The 23,919-nt window shown below is 44.4% G+C and overlaps 1 protein-coding gene and 1 pseudogene across 7 annotated transcripts; both read right to left on the minus strand.

Annotated features, from left to right (window-relative positions):
* Positions 1–1,522: 1,522 nt before the first annotated feature.
* On the minus strand, positions 1,523–13,928 carry LOC749415 (golgin subfamily A member 8B). 7 transcript variants are annotated; one of them, XM_054667330.2, is made up of 18 exons: positions 13,855–13,928; positions 13,626–13,767; positions 12,082–12,206; positions 10,289–10,408; positions 9,079–9,195; positions 8,197–8,235; positions 7,884–7,931; positions 7,711–7,795; positions 7,506–7,615; positions 6,420–6,506; positions 6,205–6,312; positions 5,905–5,992; positions 5,260–5,516; positions 4,849–4,992; positions 4,614–4,714; positions 4,431–4,531; positions 4,163–4,318; positions 1,523–4,075 (listed from the first exon to the last, which is right to left on the minus strand). In XM_054667330.2, the coding sequence occupies exons 3-18, from the start codon at positions 12,127–12,129 to the stop codon at positions 3,873–3,875; spliced, it is 1,812 nt and encodes a 603-aa protein (XP_054523305.1). In that variant the 5' UTR covers positions 12,130–12,206; positions 13,626–13,767; positions 13,855–13,928; the 3' UTR covers positions 1,523–3,872. The 7 variants fall into 7 exon arrangements, with proteins under 7 accessions (XP_054523305.1, XP_024204879.1, XP_063650754.1 ...); XM_024349111.3 differs by lacking the exon at positions 13,855–13,928 and having other exon boundaries at positions 4,849–4,989; positions 13,626–13,761; XM_063794684.1 differs by lacking the exons at positions 13,626–13,767; positions 13,855–13,928 and having other exon boundaries at positions 9,079–9,717.
* Positions 13,784–23,919, minus strand: part of LOC107968579 (heterogeneous nuclear ribonucleoprotein L-like) — a 97,317-nt pseudogene continuing 87,181 nt past the window's right edge.

Genomic DNA, 23,919 nt, shown 5'->3' on the forward strand with positions numbered 1-23,919 from the left:
TTTCTTAATAAACTTGCTTTCACTTTAGTCTATGGACTCACCCTGAATTCTTGCTTGGGTGAGATCCAAAAGCCCTCTCTTGGGGTCTGGATCAGGATCCCTTTCTGGTAATGTCTTCTGGTTGAACCACGAAGGGACAATATTGAGGAAACCTCTGACCCAAAGAAAACAGCAATACCAATTGGCCGACTTTGAGTAAGAGGAGGGGTACATTTAACGTGGGTAAAGGATGGAATTGGGTTAGAGGCCCAACTTAGGAGGGTTAGAGTCCCTACTAAGACAGAGTTAAAGGCCTCCTTAATAAAAGGCAAGGACACTTGACCAAACTTGGGTTCGAGGCCCAACTTAGGAAGGTTAGAGGCCCAACTTAGGAAGGTTAGAGCCCTTCCTAAGATTTAGGGGGTTACAGGTTAGAGGTCCCTCTCAGTAAAGTCCCTCTTGGTTAAAAATGGATTTGGAATTATGTGATGTTAACTGCTATTCTCTTTGGATTAATCTGCCTTGCACTGTTTGCTGATGGCTGTGGGTGACAGGATTAGGCATGTACAGGATCACCGGATGTGGGAGCATTTTTCTCCCTAAAGTGGGAAAGATGAGAGCTGATGGGACTGTTGGAAGAGCTCCCTTCATTACTGAAAAGCAGGTGCCTCAACTTTTGATTCAGCGTCGCTGCAATGGGTGGGTCTTTCTCTGGCCTCCGGGGGCTATGTGCCCTGCCACAGACAATGCTTTTCTCCCCTTTTCTCCTTTCTCTTTTCTATCTTTGCTGTTACTCAGAGCAACTGTCTGCTGTTTCATCTTGCCCAGAGACCACATGTTGAAACTCCTGGTTGGAAGATCATTGTATCCCACTTTTTTTTTTTTTTTTTTAGCATACAATCAAGAAGTAACTAAGTATAATCAGTTGAGCAGCTGATGCCGCTGCTTTGTCTTTGGAGTAGCCATTCTTTACTCCTTTACTTTTTTTTTTTTCTTTTTTGAGACGGAGTTTTTGCTTTTGTCACCCAGGCTGGAGTGCAGTGGCACTCTTGACTCACTGCAACCTCCACCTCCCAGGTTCAAGCAATTCTCCTGCCTCGGCCTCCTGAGTAGCTGGAATTACAGGCACCCACCACCACACCCAGCTAATTTTTGTATTTTTAGTAGAGACGGAGTTTCACTATGTTGGCCAGGCTGGTCTCGAACTCCTGACCTCAGGTGATCTGCCCACCTCGGCCTCCCAAAGTGCTGGGATTACAGGCTTGAGCCACCGTGCTCCATGGTAACTTTTCAGAAAACGTTTTTCTACTTTTTGCCACAACTTTTTTACATTTTTATCCGATAACTTTTTCACCCCATAACTTTTTTAATCCCATACCTTTTTTATTTTGTGTTCTTTCAATAAACACTTGCATAATTATACTACATTTTTGTAACAATGAAACAGATTATCTCATGCCAAGCATGCCCAGTATTTGCACAGTATCAATACCTTTAATACTATAGTTTTCAAGACACGCAAAATAAAATTTTAAGGCAAAAATAGCACTTTGCAACAATTTAAAAATTTATTACATTACAGTAGCACCACACCAGCAGTCAATAATGCCACTTTAGGCAAAAGTCTTTCAGTATTTCCATTACACATTCTGTTAACAAGAACTCATATATTGGTAAAATTCATTCTAAGAAAACCTGGCAAATAAAGCTGCTTTGGACTGGAATTGGCATTTCTTTCTCTACTTTTCCTTCCCACCATTTCTTCCTTTTAAACTACAGGATTCATATTTTAAAATGTTTTATTTCAGAACATTAAGATAGCAGTTACATTTTTTAATATTTATATTATTTTAAAATGACTCTTTAAGATACAGTTTTAAACCCACGGGCTAGAAATCATATGACTGTTAATTAGCCGCATTATTTGGTCTAACATTTTTTATCATTCTGAAACTGGATTTATGTAATACATTGATAAATTCATACAATTTGGAAGAGTCAGTTGAAGTTACAAGGACCCAATATCTGCCCTCTTTCAGTGAATGCTGGCAAATCTGTTATTCCATTGGCAAAATCGTATTGCTGCTCTCCTGTTAATCTCATATTTATAAAAGGATCATGAGGATGCCAAGTGCTAAAAATGGAGATGGTCTAGTAACTAGAAAACTCCCCACCCCAGGGAGCACACATACATATCTCCCTACAACCAATAATGTGATGTGTTTTGGAACACAGACATTAGAACTTCATGAAGTTTTAACTGTTGATTCTTTCCCAAGCATCATCAAGTTATGATTTAGGCAATGTATGACTGAAATGCATTCATTCATCACGCATAGGCACAATCACAGAAATATTGCACAAAATATGTCCCTGACTGAAACTGAGAGGTACAAAAACATATTTCACTCTTCGTAAAGAAGTTTGTGAGGAAATACAACTCTGCGATCGTATAGACATGTTTCCTGATAATACAGACATTCACAAACAGTAGATTGCACCACAGTGTGTAAACATTTTAAGTTGCATAAACTTCTCCTTGATTTTCAAAGATAATATAATACTGTCTACTAAAATTCCTTTTTGTTTCAACTAAGTACTCTCACATATATTAGTTTATAATAATGTTTGTTATTATTTTCTAAAGTGTTTTCCACTCAAGGAAAATAAGTAAATTCCTATGTCAGAGTAACCGAGGTGGTTGAAGAATAGGTATTAGCCAGAGAGGTCTAGATGGTAAAATCAATCTTAAGCCTCAAAGCAGCTCCATGAACAGAGAGGAATGCCAGGTGTCACACAGCTTTCCTTCACTCTAATTCATTCTTGACTAGAGCCTATATGCCTGTTTCAGAGACATTTAAACTCTTAAAGGATTTCTTATGATCTTTACTAAATACATTAAGAAGAATGCCAACCAGCACCCTTTCGTGTACTGGGACAGGTAGTCATGTGATTAAAACAGGTAACACGAACTCTGACTTTAAAATGTATTATAGATACAAATGCTCTAAGCTAGGAAAGGTTTTCCACACCCACAGCCAATGATGGCAGCCTTTCATTCCTCGGAAATAAGCCCTTTTTAGGTCATTGAAAAAGAGTGCAACTGCTGCAGCTCACGATGCAATATCTTCATGAGCCCAGAGCACATACAAATCCAAAGGGAACTGCCACAGTACAGTGCTAATTCCTGGCACCGGAACAGATGAAACACACTGTATCCTGCACATACCTGCCAGAGCAGGCCACTTTCCTCTTCTGTGAGATTTAGAAAGCTCCCCCAAAAGGTTATCACTCCCATCACCAATACACAGAAAATGGAGGAAAGGCTGTTTCCAGTTCTCGGCCTTTAAACAGCTCTAAATGTCAGTACTCATAGTGGCATATTACAAAGTAATAAACAGTGTACACTTGAGGGCAAACCGCATATTGAGCTATTGAAGAGCTCACTGTGATTAAGATGAGATCAAACATCACAGCAGAACATTAGCAAATTTTATCTGAATTCTGTAATGAACATACATGCTGCAATAACATTAAAAAAGCACGGGAGCCTATTCCAAACCAGTGAGAACAGTTTTGTGCAAAGAGTGGGTCTTTGTGTGTTTGAACTCCCACCACGTAAGGGCAAACTCGATATGCATGCTAATGACCTACAATTATGAAATGAAAAAAGAAAAATGCTAAAGGATGCCAGAGTGAACATCAGTGAAAGCCACAGAGACCCACTCTCTTTTAACTTTTTACAAATAAACTTAAACTATAAATTAGAAACACAAATAATCATGAGTAGCTCTAACATTCAAATGAAGTAAATGAATCATGTAGGAGATTAACCCCATAACTTTGTTTTGTTTTTAAAAATTTCTTGAGCAGCTCTTTGATGATGGTGGTGTTTATCTCCTCCTTCTCGGCAGCCAAGCCCAGCAAAAGCATGGCACACAGCAGTTGCTGCCCAAGCCTGGGTGCTCCTGGTGGTTCTGCATCTCACCAAGGAGCTGCACGATTGGCTGTGCAGTAGGCTTGTCCTGGGAAGAACCCTCCCTGGCTTCTCCTTGTGCAGGCTCCACGCTGTTGGTGAGGCTCACCTCACAAAGATCTTTGGAGAGAGGGAGGTGGGGATCTGAGTGGAGTGCTAGCCACCCCCTGCTCCTGCCTGCTCACCCCGCCTGGGGGCTCTACTCACCACCACGCTCGTTGGCAGCCCCGAGCTCCTGGGGGGCTGGGGCTCCTGGACTGGGTTCAGCAGCAGGGTTCCGGGCAGCGGCCAGGAATTTGCCGTGCCCCTCGCTGTAGTTGCCACAAGCCGCAACACCATCTCCTGCAGCTCCAGCAGCGTCACCTGAAGGGACGGGTGCTCAGCTGTCAGGCCGCTGCTGGCGCCCACCCTCATGCCCACCCCACCCACACCCCCACCCCCACCCCTACCCCCACAGGGATATTGCACACCCTACCTTCCTCTCCTCCTCGTCCTGGGCCAGCCTGATGATGGCCTCCTCCCGGTGCCGCATCTTTGGCACTGTCCCCTGGCTCTGTTAGAAGGCGATGTACTTTCCTGCGGGAGGACAGGGCTCAGACGCTGGGGCCCCTCCCACAGCCCTGCAGCTCCCCCTGCCGTGCCCTGGACTCCCACTCACTGATGGCATCTCTCTCTCCGGTACTGGATGAATCCAAGTTCCAGTTTGTCCACATGCTCCCTCAGGTCCGCCTTCTCCTCCAGGAGGTCCATAAGGCCGCTCTGGAGCCAAAATAATGGGGTCACATCTCAGCAGCGACCTGCCCCAGCCCTGCCCTTCTTGGCCCATGCTAGGACTCACTCCCCTCCAGCTTCTCCATGACTTCCTGCAGGGCCCGGAGGGTCTCCCCACTCACAGACTCGCCCCCAGTCCCTGAGGCTGGGACTGCTGCCTCTGGCTCCTTCTCGGCCGAGGTGAGCGTCTCCGTCACCTGGCCCGGCTTCTCCTGCAGCTCCTTTACTTGCTGCTCCAACTGCAGTGCGCTCTTGTTCTCGTTCTTCTGGACAGAGAGAAGCAATCAGCAGCCACCCACTGCAGCTGGAGACCCCAGAACTTGGTGTCTGCCTCCCATGGCACCGGGAAGGGTGGAGCCAAGTTAGAAAAATACTCTCCTCTCTCCCACAGCCACCAGAGCAAAGCTCTGGCTCACAGGTGCCTTTGGAAGTAATATTTCATGTGAGGGCTACACTGCCCCATTTTACAGGTGGGGAAACAAAGGCCTGGAGGGCTAGGGAGGAGGGCAGGCTCCCCAGGTGGGGCAACCCACCAGCTCCTTCAAGTCGCTCTGTGGCTCGGCCAGCTGCTGAAGCCTCTTCTCCTGTTCCCGAAGCCTCTCCTGCTGCTCCTGAAGCCTCTCCTCCTGCTCGCGAAGCCTCTCCTTTTGCCCACGGTTCAGGAGACTGATGCACTGATTGTTTTCCACCTGAGCCTGGAGCTCTCCTGCCACTCTCTCCAGCTCCTTCCTCAGGTCTTGCAGCTCCACCTCAGAGGACACTGCTGGGGCATCCGGGGGCAGTGGCTCAGCTGAGAAAGGAAGCAGATCATAAGGGCCTCTGGATTCTCAAAACAAAAATCAAAACAGAAAAAACAACAAAACACCCTCCTCTTGGTGCACAGCTCCTCTTCGGCTTCCCAAACTTGGCCTCACTGCTAATGATTCCTCGCACCCGGATGGTAGCCAATCTTCCAAACCACTTTCAGATACAGAGCACTGTGGGTGGCTGACGACGGGCCCTCTTTGCTCATGGGGACACTGAGGCTCAGGGAGATGACAAGACTTGTCTCCTGGCACAGACCTCTTTCCCTCTGCCTCAAAGCCCTGCCATCCACCCACCTTCCTGGGGCATTCTAAGCCACCCCCACAGCCCTCTGATGCCAGTCCTGCTCCCAGGTCATGCCAGTCCCATCTTACCCATCTGGTTTTTGAGTCTGGACAAGCTCCTCTCCAGCTCCTCTACCCGATGCGTATCATGCTTCTTCTCCTCCTTCAATGTGCAAACCTGCCCAAAGCACAGGGGGAAAGGGCCCTGGAGAGAGGGGCTGGTGGCTGGACAGGCTCCCATCTCCCTCTCTGCCCCGACCTCCACAAAGCCTAGACCCAGGACCACCTCTGGCTGCACTATTCCCATTTTAAAGAGGCCCAGAAAGATCCAGTGACCTATCTAAGTTGTTGGGGGGGGGAGGGGCGGGAGGCTGAAGGGTCAGATCTCACCTCCTGCGACATTTTCCTCATCCTCTGCTGCCACTGGGCCCTCTCTCCTTTTATTTGTTCAGCATATTGATCTCTCTCCAGCTGGACTTCTTTAAGCGACTCCTTCAACTGCAAGAATGGGCACAGAAGTTAGGAAGGGCTGTCACTGGTCCTCACCTGCTCCTGGCCACCTGGGGTCATCTTCCTTCCACATCCCTCCCTCTGCAAAACCTCACCTGTGTCACGTGTCCTTTCAGCAGTATCTGCTCCCGTATGGACTGCTCTAACTGCCGCTTGAGAAGTGCTTTACTGCAGCTCGAGAACTGGATGGTGAAGAGTGAGAAATTTCGATCTGGGGAGCCTGGGCCATTCCACACAGTGCCCCTTAAAAGGGCTAGGGCTAGGCTCAATATACAACTTGGCCAGTAAAGATCAAGGCATTTCCAAGCCCGTGGTCTGGTTTTGAAAAAAACTCAGTGAAGTTGGAAGGGACAAGGAGAGAGATCAGATAATATTGCTATTGTTATTACTACCCCTGTTTGAACCTTTATGTTCAAACAGGAGTGCTTCAGCAGGTACCTTGCTAGCAATCCCATTTAATCCTCGCAACCACCGGGGAGACAGTTACTATGATTACCTCTCTTGGGTAGATGAAAAAACATGGAGTATTTGAGGTTAAGTGCTGGCCTAAGATCACTTAGGCAGAGCTAGGATTTGAACACCCAGGTCTATCAGATTCTCTAAAGCCCATTTTTCTGCTGGGGGTGGGGGCACAGTTAGGTAGGGGAAAATTAATCTTTTGTTCACTTTTTGAAAAGATGATACATTCACATAGTCCAAAACTCGGAAGGTATCAAAGGAAGTATCTCCCAGCCACCCTGTTGCTCTCTCCTGAGTTGTTTACGAACACTTGCAGACATGTTTTATGTATATTATCATACTATGTACACACACACACACACACGTTTCCTCTCTCTACAGAAATGGTAACATACTAAAGGTACCCTTCTGTACCTTCACAGTACAAGTACCCAATACCCCACACCCCACCTAGGACTTGCCCAAGACCACAGCCAGGTAAGGGCAGGGCAGGCACTTGGCCTCCAAGCTCTGCATCCAGTGCTCGCTCCCCACCGTGCCCAACTCACCCACAGCAGCTGACTCAGCCTCAGGCTGCCTCTAACAACCATACACAAAAGCAGTGAGAAATGGCCATGCTGCCTTCTGGGCAGGACACTCCATCCTGCAGAAGGGACCTTTAGGCTCACTCCCCCATCTGCGAAGCCGGGCTCCCAGGGGACAGGGCAGGTGGTTGGACTCACCCCATCCGGCTTCTTCTTCTGTGTGGCGGCGACAGCACAGAGAGACCACTCTAACTCTCCTATACGCTGCGATGAACGTTGCAGGCGGCCGGCCAGATCCTTGGACTCTTCTGTAATGACAGAGTTGAGATGGGGCTCAAAGGACTCCCCCTACAGACCTGTCAAAGTGCCAGGTTGAAGGATGACAGGGTGCCCAGATTCCCACCTTCAAAGTATCTGAGAGAATGTTTCATGTGATACAGGTCCGTATTTAGTTTCTTTTTCTCTCTGTTCAATCTCTGGATTTGACCCTTTGGGAGAAAAGCCAAGCAAGTGCTGAAATAGAAGGAAACAAACATTCTCCGGAGGACAGGAGGAAACTGCACACCCTCCACTCACCTCTAGCTCCCTTTCAGCTTTCTGTTTCTCATTGTTTGCTTTCTTTTCCTATAGGAAGAGGAAGACAGAGCTCTTACCAGGGGGAGACAGAGAAGGCACAGCAAGAGCTATGCCCCCAGAATGCCACCAATGCCCCAGGACAGGCCCACCCATGGGACCAGGTTATCAGGGACCCTGTGGGGATGGGGTGGAATCTGAGGGGTGAGCCTCCTTCCCCAGGCTGGGAGTGGGTGAGACGAGACTGGGGCCTCTACATCTGAGTGTCCCCCAAACCCAGCAGTCATGTCGCCAGCAAACAAAGAAATCACGTTACTTCTTCCAGCTGATGTTCCACTTGTTTCTTCTGTTGTTTCTGTGGGGAGAGTCAAATAAGGTGATGGAGGGTGGCCCCCTCAACTCTGTTCCCCAGACAGGAAGCGGCAGGTAGGGGCCAGGAATGGATTTTAAAGGCAAAGTTCTCAGACCCAATGGGAACAGGAACTGTTCCCAAGCTCCCAAGGACAGAGGATTTGGGTCTTTGTTGGGTTTCAGCCACAGCCTCAGAACTCAAAGTCTGAATCAGGAATCTCTTGAGGACAGTAACATAAACCTCTAGAGATGGAGTTTGAGAAAGGCTCCTCCTTCTGCCAGCTTGTGATTTAGAAAAGTGCATTCATTCAATAGACGTTTACTGAGCATGTACGGGCCAGGGACGGTTCTTCACAGCCGATATACGATGGAAAAGGACAGACAAGAGCCCTTGGCCCTGAGCTTTCCATTCTAGGAGGCCTTTAAATCTCAGACTCTCAGAGCTAACAGAGACCTTTGATACTCACTACCTCCTCTGGAAACACGAGCCCAAAAAGGAGAGGTGGCTTGTCCAGAATCGAAGATCAAATTAGGGACTGAGTCATGGCAGAAATACGGGGCCCCTGACAACCAGTCAGGCCAGCACTTCCCCAAGAGGCAACAACCCCAGGGCGTGTGTAGCAAGGACTCGAGTAGGGGTGTCTGGAGAGGAGAGAGTCGGCAAAGAGGGCAGCAAGAGAAGAGCCATGCTGCATGCTCTGGGGTCCCTCCAGGTGAGGCCTGGGCGCCCCAGCTCCCTATCTGCCCTTGGCCCCAGGGGCCCCCAGCCCCCTTCTTCAGGGCCCCAAGGGGAAACTGGAGCCCAGGATTGGCAGCGTGGAATCAGGGGACCTCACTGGACTCTTACCAAAGATTTGATGGTGTCATTCAGTCGACTGATTTTTATGGACCTCGAGTCCAGGACTGCTGCTTGTTCTTGGCACGGGCTCTGAGGCGCATGCAGAGAGGAGGAGGCGGAGGAGGACTTGGGGGAGAGGTAGAGAGAACGATCATTAGGGCTGGGTTGTGTGTGGGCTGTCTCAGCTGGCAGAGGGGCACCCAGTCTCCGCTGCGGGAGGAGGTTGGAGGGCTGGCCTGCGGGGTCACTGCACCTCCGCCCAGAGCCTCCTACCTCCAGATCCTTCAGGGTAGCAGATGATGTAGGGCCCTACCCATGGATACCTGTTGCTGACTATAAGAGATGAGAGTGCACATGGAGATGTTCTGTCCCCCTCAGTGTCTGAGCCCTCCGACTTCCTTTCTTCCCCATCAACTGGCAACATTTTCTTTTCTGCCTATCTTGGACCCTTTGTCCCATAACTCCTTTGTGCCAACTTCTCTCATGGTTCTCATCTCCCCACCATCCCACCCTGGGGCCCTTGCAGTGACTCCTGATGGGAAGTGGCTGTTCTCATTGTCCTGGCTTCCCCTTGAGACTGGGGATGAGGAAAATCAAACAGCAAAGACCATATCCTGGGTGTCCTGGGTGTTGACAGCAGGCCATGTACTAGGGATTAACATAAAATCGACAATTATAAATCTCATTTAAACTTCACAAATACAAGTCAAACAATACCACCTCTATCATACAGACGTGAAAACAGAGGCCCAAAGAGCTCAGGCAACTTGCCCTAAATCATATCCCTAGCAGACGGAGAGGCAGGATTCAAACCCAGAATTCTTTTCTTTTTTGAAACGGAGTCTCTCTCTGCCTTCCAGGCTGGAGTGCAGTGGCGTGATCTTGGCTCACTGCAAGCTCCGCCTCCTAGGTTCACGCGCCATTCTCCTCCCTCAGACTCCGGAGCAGCTGGGACTACAGGCGCCCGCCACCACGCCCGGCTTTTTTTTTGGTATTTTTTAGTATTTCACCGTGTTTGCCTGGATGGTCTCGATCTCCTGACCTTGTGATCCACCTGCCTTGGTCTCCCGAAGTGTTGGGATTACAGGCGTGAGCCACCGTGCCCGGCCAAATCCAGAATCCTTCACCAGTACCCAACAGTCCATCCACAATCTTAACGATTGCCCTCTACTGCTCCTTGGGCCCCCTGTCCCCAAAAGCCTGTCCAGGCAAGACTCACAGCCTCAGATGAATGGCAACCACCAGAAGCGGCCGTCTCAGGGCTACTGCCATTTGCTTTCCTGTTCCTCTTCGCTGCTGCTGGAACACCAGGGCGGTTTCTCTGCCAATATTCTTTGAACTGTGGGAAAGAAGAGCAGTAATACTCATGAGAACTATCAACCCCTACAGCCACATCCTCCTTTATAGTTTTTATAAAATACTCTTATATACCATCTGATTTAATGACACCAACAACTCTATAAGGTGTCACAATCATTTAGGGACTGAGAGGGATCGACATCATGGCTAGAAAAAAAGAAAAAAGAAAAAGAAAAAGGCGATACTGGAACTTGGAAACTCAGTCTTCCCACTCTAAGCTCTGGGGTTTTGCCAGGCACCAAATCCAGAGGCAGAGGTAGAAAAGTAAACATGAAATAGGCAGGAGCTGTATGTCATGTGGTTTAGAGTCGTACATCTTCACACGTCTGTTATTGGGAAGAAGTGCACTAGTACCTCTCAAACTTTTCTATCAATGTGTCCTCATGGCAGAAGGCAGCCTTTCTGTGAAATCTGGGAATTTATCAGAAAGAGGACAACCCAAGCCTCATTTCAGAGAGAAGTCTGGTATACTCTTAGAAACCTATGGGACTGCCATCCCTAAGTACATTCATGTTTTTTCTCTTGATCTCAAGAGAATCAAAGGAAACTGATGCTTCAGAAAGATGTCCCACATTTATCCTGTGGTACTCAAAGCACCGCAGCTTGAGATAATATGAGGAAGATTCAAACTGTCAAGTTCAGTCTCCCAAGATCTATTGCACAGAAGATGAGGAAATCTCACTTCAGAGACCACTGACTGAAGGGCAGTCTGGTCCAGAACCATGGAGAATTAGAATATGAGGTGGAGAACTCGGAAAAAAATGTTAAAATCTCTCTGGAAAGTAGAAGCTTGGGAGAAAACCAAACCCAACCCATTCTCCCATCGCCACCCAGAGACACTGTCAACGTTTTGAGCTCACGGGGGAAGTGTAGGCTTTTCCCACTGTCAATGGCTATGGTAAGGGAGTGAGGCAGCCTGAAACCTCTTGCTCCTAGGTCCCATAGTCTCCATTCCCCTTCCAGTTGGAAATTTCTGCTGTGACCAGAACCAGAAACGGGGTGACAACGTTTAGGGGACTGGGTCATAAGACCAGGGCCAGTCTTCCAGTAATGACAGTTGGTAGGCAGACGGTGATATCACTACATTCCACTCCTCCTAGTGCGGGGGAGGGACTACATCAGCGCGATGTCTGAGTCTCCACTCCACCACGCGGGAGGGAAACACAGGGTTGTGACCCAGGTCCCTGGAGACGCCAGCGCAGAGAGCCCAGGGAGGTCGACCTTGAGGCAGCAGGAGGGGAGGGCAGAGTCTGCAGCAGGGAGCCCCAGGAGTCACCAGCCCAAAGTCACCCAGGGACAACTGGCGAGGGCGGGGCCTGGGGCTGGGGGGCCCAGGTCCTTGGAGATGCGAGCCCAAAGAGCCCAGGGAGGTCCAACTTGGGGCGGCAAGAGGTGAGGGCCCAGTAATGGAGTGGGGCGCCCCAGGAGTCACCTGCCCAAAGTCACCCTGGGGTGATTGGCGAGGGTAGGGACTGAGCTGTTTGCTGAAGGGGCACGGCTGACTGACAAGACTTTTGTAGGGGGAGCCCAGAAGCGCTGGGGTTGGGGGCAAAGTCTGGTGTGCCTCAGGAGTAGTATGGACTGTGGCAGCGGTCTTGTCGTCGGAGGGGATCTGTGGTTGGGTTGGGGGGCCATGACCCGGTACGTCTTTACCTTTTTCTTGGCTGCAGCTAATTTACACTGTCGAGTTTCTTCTGCCATTGTGGGGTGGGGAGGGAGGCGGGGTTGGGGCCACGTCAGCCAAATCCCAGCGAGCGCTGATCAACACGTCCAGTCACCTAGAAGACAGCTGCGTAACTGACCCAGAGGAGGCGTAACCAGGGCCACAGTAGAATGCAGAATAGGGGCGTGGCCTTAATGCTCCAAGCCCATTGGTTAACGAGAAAGATGAAACGGAAAGGGGGATAGGGGCGTGGCCTTAATGCTCCAAGCCCATTGGTTAACGAGAAAGATGAAACGGAAAGGGGGCGTGGCCAGGCAGCAGTGTGTCCAGAGGGACCTGTGGCTCATCAGGAAAGCTGCCCATGCAACCGCTGTCCCCACCCACTCTGAGAGAGGGGAGGGGCCGCCCGCTCTGGGGGAGGGGAGGGGCTGGCTTTGGCTTTAAAACCTTTAAAGCTTTAAAAAACATATGTGTGTATACTTTATATATATGTGTGTGTCTCTGTGTGTGTATCTATGTGTTCCTCCAGAGCTGTCTTCATTAACCAGCTTCTATGTAAGGTCTATGATTTTGGCCTATATTTTTCATCTTCAAATACTGTACAAAAATTACCAGTATTACCTGAACTGAGATACAGATCCTATAAAAGTGGGAAATCCATAGCATGCTTGATGATTAATGAAGCAGACTATATTATCCAACATTCCAATGAGATAAAATAATCAAAATGATTTCTTTTTTGGAAAAATGTTTCTCTTATTCTCCTACATTGTTGCTGTTTTTTCTTTTTAAACAGGAAACATGGTTAATATCTGTAAAAACACAAAGCTTTTGGGCTGGGTGTGGTGGCTCACACCTGTAATCCCAGCACTTTGGGAGCCCGAGTCTGGTGGATCACCTGAGGTCAGTTAGTGGAAGTGTGAGCCATCACGCCTGGCCGGCTTCATTTCAGAACTCTTTCCCCAGCACTCCATATACTATGAATAATTTCTTTCTTCTTCTTTGGATAGCATTTTAGTCATATCTCTATTACCCCACTTGTCACATGATCATCAGTGGCTCACCCATCCATCTCCCTTGATTGCTCATGAGCTCCTTGAGAAGAGTCTGATTTTCAGCACCTTGAACAGTGTGTGACACATACATGCTTCATACGCAGAGAAGGAAATGATTTCACTACAGTGTAATTATTCCCAGAATTCAATATCTGTATTTCTAAATTGTTCTAGATACTCTGCCAACAACCTGAGAATGTTATGTTTTTCCCCCAAAACTTCCAACCATTATTGTGTGTCTATGGTTATAGTTAACTCAATTGTGATGTCACCTTTGGACAAGCCCATTAACAGTTTCTTTTTTTTTTAGGTGATTTTTAATTTTAATTTTTGATTTTCATTGTTTCTTTTCTGTTTTTTAAATCTAGCAGTGTTTGGTAAACTTCAACATCTCTATATCCCCGTGTCTTTGCCCCTGCTGGTCTCTGCTTGGAATAATGTCTCAAGGTTTTAGTCACCTGGAAAAAATTTCTACTCACCCTTAAAGAATCAGCATCAATAAGCTGGGCATGGTGGCTCATGACTGTAATCCCAGCACTTTCGGGAGGCCAAAGTGGGCGGATCACCTGAGGTCAGTAGTTCCAAGACTAGCCTGCCCAACATGGTGAAACCCCGTCTCTACTAAAAATACAAAAAATAGCTGAGCATGGTGGCAGAGGCCTGTAATCTCAGCTACTCGGGTGGCTGAGGCAGGATAATTGCTTGAACCTGGGAGGCAGAGGTTGCAGTGAGCTGAGATCGTGCCATTGCACTCCATCTTGGGTGACAGAGTGAGACATCATCTGAAAAAAAAAAAAAAGAAAGAAAAGCTTAAATAATACCTTCTCTGAGAAGCCTTTATATCTTCCTATTCTTTCAGGAAGTGTTGAAAATTCCTCAACTTTTGAAACATTTGTGCCTCTATTACTGTGTATCAGGCAGTGAACTGAGTGCCCAGGATAGAAAGATGAAACTGTAGATCCTGCCCTTACGGAGCTCATGGTCTAGTATGGAAAACAGCCATATGAACAAATAACCACACTATAGGTCTTCAGAGCTCAAGTCCTATCCTAAATACTGCGAAATTAATGTTCTGTGAGGTTTTGAAAGTACTAGGGCCAGAGACAATATGGCTGCTTGGATGACTTTCCATCCAAGTTAACATTCGGCCCTCATCACAAAGGGAATACATGCGTGCATCTTCCTTGCAACCCACCAGTGCCTAACACATCATATCACCACTTTTGAAATCAGGAAACAGGCTCAGAAGTCCAAGAGCTTGACCAAAGTAACTCAGCTGGTAGGTAGCAGAGCCAGGTCAGTATGATTCTTCTTCAATATCCTGCCAGCCACATGGGCAAGTGGCCTCAAAATCAACAAAAGACAAGTAGAGGCTGACATGCATCAATGGAGAGAGGCTCAAAAGGAGGATTTTATACACAAGAATAGAACAGAAATGTTCTGGAAGTATATCTGTGGATGTGAAGCAGGAGGGGGCACACCAGGTTTCACCTTGGTCAAGTGAATCTATAATTCCAACCTGGGCCTCGCCGCCCCCCACCCCTCCGAGCTCCAGACTTAGCTATCTGTCTTTCTTACTCTAATATAAAATCCACAGGGCAGGACCTTAATCTCTAGCTTGTTCACACAGATTAAAGCAGAGTCTGGCTTATAATAAGGACTTAATAAATACATGAATGAATAAATAAACTATCAAAGAAGCTAAAGAAACATTCCACATTCTTGCGGGAAGGGATTACCATGAAACAGACCCTAGCAGTCACTTACAAATACAGTTGACCCTCATCATTTGAGTATCCCATATTTTCAAATTAGCTTACTTGCTAAAATGTCTTTCTAATCCCCAAATTAATACTTGTGGCACTTTCAAGGTGGCTCCTGGATAGACACACAGTAGTGAAAACTGTGTCACTCTTTGCACTCGTCCCAAGCTAAGGTCAAACAGTGACCTTGGTCTGCTTGTTTCAGCTCTCATACAAAGATGACCTGAAGACAGAGACAGTAGAGGACACTGCAGGGTAGTGCAAGAAGCTGTGGCTCTGGGACCAGTTGGACGGGGTCTGAATCATAACACTGGCACCTGTTAGTGGAGTGGCCTCAGACAAATCACTTACAATTCTGTACTTCCTTTATTCTTTTGGAAATAAAGAAAATTCAATCTACCAGGATGAGTTGTTTTTAGGAATTAAGATGATAACCTATATGACATATGTATTTATGTACATATTTACCCTGGAAACAAGGGTTTGCTATTTGACTAATTCAGTGTTCCAGGCAACTTTGTAGAATATTACTCCTGCAAATAATAAGAATTGGCTGTAATTAAAGAAATAACAGAGATGTAGACAAAACAATTATTTGGGTGAGCTACAGGCAGTCTTCAAGAAGCTTCTGAAGAAACAGAACTTCAGCAGGCACTTAAGCTGTAGAAAAGGCTTGCAAGGAGATAGAACAGCACCTACAGAGAGAGGTCCAGGTAGGGTCAGGAAATGGCATTTCAGGAAGTCTAGAGCAGTAGAAGATGAGGCCAGAACACGGCGCCACAGTGCTTCTCTGCACCCTGTAGACACCCTGTACTGCAGAACCTCACTCTCTGCATTTAATTCTTGGTTTCTAATTCTCTCTTCCATTAAACTGTGAGCCCCTCAAGGTCAAGGTCTCTAAGAAGAAACCATAGCTACAGTCCTCTAAATTTGAAAACAAGTTATTAAACACAGATACACCCAAGAAGACCGTACAAAAATAATGTTGGATTTCAATTGCAGTCTTAGAAATTCACAACTGGTATACATTTGCAATCTGTCCAGGATTTTTCTCTGATGACTGCTGTAACTCTGTCATAAACCCTTTTCATTATTTGAGACACCGAGACATTTGTTAGAATGTTTGGGAAAGACATTCTAAAAGAGCAAGAAAGACCTTGATCTTTTTTGTGTAACTGATTGATTGGTTGACTGACTGAGATGGGATCTCATTATGTAGCCCAGGCTGGTCTGAAACTCCTAGGTTCAAGCGATACTCCTGCCTCAGCCTCTCTAGTGGCTGAGATTACAGGCACACGCCACCATGCTGGGCTCTAGTGTGATGTATTTACGAGGCTTAAACATATGGTTCATTACACAAGGCTGGCACCTCAGAGTAAAGATTTTTTAAAGTTCACTCTAATAGACTTATTTCTCTATATGCAAGATACAATTTTACCACAGTAAAACACAAGGAAGCATACTGATATACATATATGTTACAACAGGATGAAAAAAAGCAATATAATTTTCTCCACAAAAGCTTGCAAAATCCTGGCCAAAACACAGTAAAGAGGATGTTAATCTCACAGCTCACATTTCTCCACTGAGACCCAGGAAAAACAATGCCAGTTTTTGTACAGTCACAAAACTAAGCACTGTGAGAATTGACAAGATTTGGTTAACTTGTATATTCTCCCCACCCTGACAGACAAGTCCCAAAGGAGCCTAGCAGTTTTACCCCAACATTTCAATCTCCTCCAACCTCCAAAATAAAACCCTCACTGTCCAATATCTCAATTTATATTTTCAAACGTCTAAAATCTTAATTGAAACAAAGAGCAGTGCATTAGCTTTGCCGCCATAGAATGCTTGGTATAATTTTACTTAGGCACATCACAGATTGTGCTATTGCCTAAAAACATATGGGTAGAACCAACATTCCTAGAAACCAAACGAATATATTACGAAGGTGAAAGGGAATAGGGAGTGTTGTTTTTAAACAGATAGAACGCTGTGATTGTCCACTCATAGGTTAGGTGTGATCAAATCACATCGTGCTGTACAGCTAAGTATGTCCTATATTGTATGACAAAGTAGGGTAACACATTATTTACTGAGGACCTGTTGGGTACACAGAGGCACACCAGAAGCTGTAAAAGACTTCATTCTTGCCCTCAAGAAACTTCCAAGTTTGTAGACAGCCTGATAGAAGGTCGAAAGCAAATACTTCAAGCACTATCCATCACAGTTACCTTAGGTATTTACGCTACCCTTCTACGAATCTCTGAATATTTCGAGGCCCCCTTTCCTATTTCCCATGGGCTCTATGGCTCAACATTCTTTACAGCCACAGGCTTTTCTGGACTTCACATTATTATTGAATCAACATTTCTCACTATCTGCCTCCTTCGCCAATTAAAATTCCACTTTACATCCAACCACCACTTTGGCTTTGAAGCCACTGCCTGATACTGACGCTTTGTCGATGTAGAATGACTATTCTTAAACGTCTCTGTCTACTGATGAGGATCCTACTCTTTTAATAGAAACGGTGCCATTGACTTCCAATCAATTAGTTTCCATAATATCCAAAATATTAGATAATATTCCATTATACTCCCAAAACAAATAATGAGTGATGTTCTCTCAAATACACGTATAATCAAATGTGAAATTGAGAAGATGGGGTGACCTTTGACTCAGAGATTGTATTCAGGCCTTTGTAGATGCATTTATTTGACATAATTATGCATTTAAAACATAAGTTAATTTGTCATCAGCCTGAAATTATAGAGGCTTTTATTGGTGAGAAACCTATTTTATATATAATCGTTTACCCATAGAAATGTTTTTGATTAATGTTATCTGTTAAAGACTTCAGTTCACAATATTTCCCATTAATAGTATATATGTTTTTGGAGTTGATCTGGAGAATTTGAGGACCACGTTCTAATTGCTATCTGATGCTATTCTGGGAGGACAATTCATTGGCTTTGGGTTGCTGGGGGTTGGATCTTGAAGGCGGGTCTGAGTCTGGAGATCTTGCCACTGACTTTTGGAAAGTCTGTTGATTCTACCTTTGGAAGTGCCTTTACATGCCTTATGGAAGGCCGGTCATGGTGGCTCACGCCTGTAATCCCAGCACCTCGGGATTATTGATGAATAAATCAATTTGGGAAATGCTTGGTAAATTCAACGGGACCTCTCAGAACAATGAATTTATATGGCCACGATGTTGTTTTTTTTTGTTTTTTTTTTTTTTGTTTGTTTTTTGCAAAGAGCATTCGGAAGACTTTCTAGTACACCAGTTTGGGAACTGTTGGTGGAGGAATCAGGGTAATTAGGCTTTGGACTATTGCAGGTACAGGTTGTCACTGTATTCAAGGAATTGTTCTTAGTCTTTGTATATATCCGAATTAACTATAGCAAATTAACAAGCAGAAATGTAAGAATTGGGCCTTGGAGGGAGGGAGAGGGCGAGAGAGAGGGGTAGATAGAAGTTTCCTATTTTAACTATGGCTCAATTCTAAGCATTCTAAAATTTCATTGGATTCTTTTAACCATGAATTACAAGGGTGTTTAATTTCGAAGTTCATGTAGCTTTTGGTTAATCTCTTCACTATTAACTTCTAACCTTAACTGCTTCATATTTAAATTATAAATTTTATGGTGTGGATTGTACCAATTGTTTTTCAATCTTCTGACTTGCTTAATGGATTAATACATAATAATGTTTCTCCCACAGTCCACATATGCTTGAGAAGAATACAGAATATCTGATTATTGGGTACAGAGGTCTATATTTGTCCATTACATCATGTCCATTCACGGGTTATTCAAATCTATATATGGGCATTCTGTGTAACTTACTTATGGTAAGCAGGGTATGTTGAAATCTCCAAATACAATGGCAGACTCGTCAATTTCTCCCTGTGGTTTTATCAGTTTTTCCTCTGTATTTTGAGTCTATTTTGATAGGTACATAAAATATGAAAATTGCTACATCCTCCTAATTAACAGTCATTTGGCATCAAGCTGTTACTAATGCTTTGTGTTCCAACATCCTATCTTGTTTGAAACTGAAGCTCCATCAGTTGTTTTGGTTAATGTATACCGGCATATCTTTATCTCTCTCTCTCCTTTATAAAAACTTTCAATCTTTTCACATCCTCATAGTTTCAATAAGATGGATTACAACAGCTGGATATCGTTTTATTAGTTCCATCTGTCTAACTGGTAACTTTAGTCCATTTACATTTGTTGTGACTCATTTATGTGGACTTCCTTCTGTCACCTTTAGAACTTCCATTTCTCTCACTTTCCAATATAATTTTAATATCTCCTCCTGGGATTCCACTAAGACGTATTTTAGACCTCATTCTGATCTCCCTCTCCCCGCCAACCCCACCAACTTCTGCCCTATCATTTATCCTCATGTCTCTCTGTGTAACATACGGACTTACTTTTCGGAGATAATGGTCTAACCAATTAATCCTTTCTTCTGGTGTCTAATCCATCCACTCGGTTTCTTATTTCAACAATTCCATTTTATATTTCCTTATTTCATTTTATTCTGAGACAGAGTCTCACTCTATCACCCAGGCTGGACTGTAGTGGCACGAACCTGCAGCCCTGGCCTCCTGGGCTCAAGTGATCCTCCCACCTCAGCCTCCTGATTAGCTGGGAGTATAGGCAGGTAGGTGCCCCATACACAGCTTTTTTCTTCTTCTTTTTTTTTTTTTTTTTGGTTGTGGTGGGGTATTTTTTGGAGAAACGAGTTCTCACCATGCTGCCCAGGCTTGTCTCCAACTCCTGGGCTTATGCCATCCTCCCGCCTCAGCCTCTCAAAAAGTGCTGAGATTACAGGTGTGAGACACCATACCCAGCCATATATTTTATTTCTGTAAGTTCTATTTCATCCATTTTCCTTTCAGGTCTTCCTCATCATTCCTGGTGGTCTTACTGCTCCTGCTTGCTCAATTTTATGAGTCCATCTTTTTCTTATATAATACATTTATTTCACATGTAACTATTTTCTCACAATTCTAATATTTGAAGTCTGTATTCTGTATCTGATAATTCCAAAACCTAAAGTCTTTGGGAAACATTCATTGTTTCTGATAATTCTCAAATATATTGGGTTCACTACTTGAATGCTATGATTTCACTGAATTCATAGTTGCCTGCTTTTAATCTTTGGGAATCCTACAGGCTTAAGTTAGAGATGGTTTCCTAGAAAAAGTATCTGTGTGTGCTTCTGATGAGAGCTGTGGAGACAACTAACAAGAGACCACTTTACCACCGTCTGTAATCCTGACATTCTCTTGGATTCTCTTGGAGAATGTCAGGATTACACAAGCTTCTCAAATTTGGCTCCTCAAACTTGCTCATTTATATACAGAAGACTAGACTGCTTAGTATAGGTGATGACTCACTTCCTCCTACCCTGGAAAAAACAAAACAGATCTCTCATCTGAATGTGATCACAGACTAGGAAATTCTGAAGGTGAATAACTGGAGGCTGTAGGCAGCAGGGAAAGACAGGTGTCTTTCCTGACCATAGAAATAGGTCACAAGCTGCCCTAAAGGCTGTGTGCTCCACCAGGATTTCACTATTTAGCTCAACCAGCAGTCCCTCTGTAAGAGTGAACGTAAGCTTCTTAGAGCACCACGTTGCCTTTAAACCACACATTCTTGCTAAAAGTCATGGTCATGGTAAAAAACCTATGGCTTTGCAAGGCTTTCTTGGTAATGTCCTAGAATTAAGGTTAAGCCTGCATTTCATGGTAACTGAACAGGAAACCAGCCTGACCAACATCCTTCTCCCCCATGGCTTGCTCTCAGCTCCTCTTGCTTGGGCCTTGGGCAGCCAGACGGTCTGGTTTTAATCCTTGCTCTGCCACCTGTGACCTTGGACAAGTTACCGACCTTCAGTTACCTCATCCACAAGATGCAGATATTAGTAATACCCTCTTTTTAAGTTATTAAGAGGATTGAAAGAGTTAATAAAAAGTAAAAAAAAGACTTGGTAAGCATAGGCACAGAAGGGGGAAAAAAGCAATAATAAAGAAATGATACTTCTATATTTTCTATAGATCATCTTTGTAACAAGAAGAAAACAAACCAAATGAAAATGAAACAAATTCTCTCAAAAAGAATTAAGTCAAGACAGGAAGAAGGCTCGCAAAGTAATATAAAATATATCTTATGGTTTATGGAAAATTCTTAATAGAATACCTTCTTTGCTCCAAGCTGCACTCTGGCTTTGCCTTTGAGTCAGGTGGCATTTCTTTGCGCGATGACCGGTTCTGTCGAGTAGGCACTGCTTCAGCCCTACAGGAAGAAAAAAACATCTCTAGAAAACAGCAGCATTCCTGATTCCCACTTGAGAAGGCCTAACAAAACGGCATATGCCTCAACAGCAGCAGATCAGTGTTAAAAAGTCTGGAGTCAAGGGGAAAAAGTAAAATTGGACCATTTCCAGAATCTCACCAAAAACAACAAACTGATGTTGCAAGTGGCCAACATGAGCAAATTAGAACCTTAAATAAAGGTCACTCTTAATGCCTATCCCAGCATAGATTCAGCAACAAGTACAATCTCATTTTACTGGTTTACCTTTTTCATTCTTGAAAGTAGGAGCTATGAAAAAAACACTAAAATTTCTCTAAGAGAACCTTCTACTTACAACCTAACTTACGTAATCGAAACACTCTATTGAGGGTGAAAATTGAGTATTATAAGAAAATAATCACCTGTTTTGTGAGAAGTTCAATACGTAATGCTCCTCCACACAATACATACCTTAGAAAGAAAAAAGGAAACATATAAAATTATCTTGAGAATTATTCCTGCTTAAACAATTTCTACATGCCATTACTAAGAAAGTATGCACACAGTAAACATGAGACGAGAACATGCAAGCATGAACATACTTGTTAGGGATATAGGACTATGGGTAACTTAAAAACTCTGTTGGTATTACTCTCATGTAATTGCTCTGAAATTCTAGTCAACTATTTGCAATGGCTCTTAGAACAGAATACTTTGAATTTTTATGATATCAAAAACTAAGAACTTAGCCAAGTATTCCAAAGAATAGGAATAGTAAGCATACTTAGTAAGTATTCCAAAGAATAGGAATAGTAAGCATACGTAGTAAGTATTCCAAAGAATAGGGGCAGAAGAACGCATTTCTTTAAAGCACTACCTCAGAATTCAATTCAGTAATTCCGATGTTGCCTGTAACATCAGAAAACAACTTCCTTAAAAGCATAGCAAGTTGGATTTACCAAGTTGCTGACCAGGTCACATTCCCTCCTGCCCTCAATCCCATCTTTGTGTTATACTTTATCTCCAGTTCCATTTTGCTTAGTATTCATGGTGCTCAAGTTGTCACTGTGGACATCAGAGCTTATAAATACATATTGTTCTGGCTCCTCCCTGTACATCTTTCCAAGTCATACCTGCTATTCTCCAAAGTCTGTGAATCTCAATACTAATAACTTGGAAATTCAGTTTAAGGTCCTCTTCAGAAGGTCAGTTAGCTCAAGGCATCACATTTTTCTCAGGACTCTTTAAGAAATACTCCAACCACAGAAAAAGGCCCTTCTTTCTGGTATCTGGAGCCATTGGCCACAAACACAAATCCAATAGAGTTTCAGCCATTTACCTCCCACGTCGTCCCTTCCCTGAAGTTCTAGCTAAAGCAGGAAAAAATAATGAAAACACCACCTGCAGTCACGAATCCTCTAGTTTCCTGGCCAAGATTTCGTATTTCCTTCAAGATACCTCCCAAAGAGGACATGACAAGGGAGGGGCACACAGGGTGCTACAGGTACTGATAAGGTTTTATTTCTTTTTTATATATATATTTTTTGAGACGGAGTTTTTCTCGTCACCAAGGCTGGAGTGCAATGGCACAATCTCGGCCCACTGCAACCCCTGCCTCCTGGGTTCAAGTGATTCTCCCAGCTCAGCTTCCCACGAAGCGGGGGTTACATTACAGGCGCCCGCCACCATGCCCGGCTAATATTTTTGTATTTTTAGTAGAGAAGGGGTTTCACCATGTTGGCCAGCCTGCTCTTGAACTCCTGACCTCAGGTGATCTGCCTGCCTTGGCCTCCCAAAGTGCTAGGATTATAGGCGTGAGCCACCACGCCCAGTCAAAGGTTCTATTTCTTAAGTTTGGTGTTGGGCATATGGATGTATGATTTAATGTTTTAAAAAAGAAAGATACCTGCCTAGTTTTTTGTGTTTTGTTTTTTTTGTTTTAGGCCTGCGTGCTTTATGCGTTACCCCGTATGAATCCATAAAGAAGTAGCCATTAGCAAATTCAGGCAATACATACCGGATTCATACTTCAGGAAGACAACCCAGTTGACAACGACAACAGTTTCTATGATAACAAAAGTGAGAGAAAATACTGACATTAGGGTCATATCAAGAAAGTTCAATCATAAGATATATCCACAAGCAAAAATATACACACAAAAAGCTAAGTACGAAGCTTTTAGAAAACTAGTACCATCCTTAGAGTAAGTACAAGAAAGTATTCTTTTATGTCTGTTTTTTTCTTCAAAATACCGCATATAGCCATAGATTTTAAACCATTACATCTTATCTAGATTCCATTAACATTTCTTCTAGATCACTAACATTTCTTCTAGATTCCATCGTTATTCCTTTGTAAACTTTATTTTTAGTATCTTAAAAATACTTTATTAAATATAACACATACATTCAGAAAGTTACATAAAATATACCTTAAGGTATACCTTAACAAGTTATTGTAAATTATTTGCCCATGTAACCACCAACCTGGTCCTGAAATATATTCCAGCCAGTATCCAAGAAGCCCACAGATGTCCCTTTCAGGTCACACATCCCTACCTCCCACCTGGATGGACTCCTTCCCCTAACCTCTATGTGATCACCTCTTTGTTCTTAATAGTTTTACTGCCCAAGTATGAATCCAGAAATAAGTGTTTCTCTGTTTTCTTTTCATTTTTGTCCCCCTAAGAAGCCT

This window comes from Pan troglodytes, chromosome 16 (assembly GCF_028858775.2).
Source record: "Pan troglodytes isolate AG18354 chromosome 16, NHGRI_mPanTro3-v2.0_pri, whole genome shotgun sequence".
Taxonomy (NCBI): Eukaryota; Metazoa; Chordata; class Mammalia; order Primates; family Hominidae; genus Pan; species Pan troglodytes.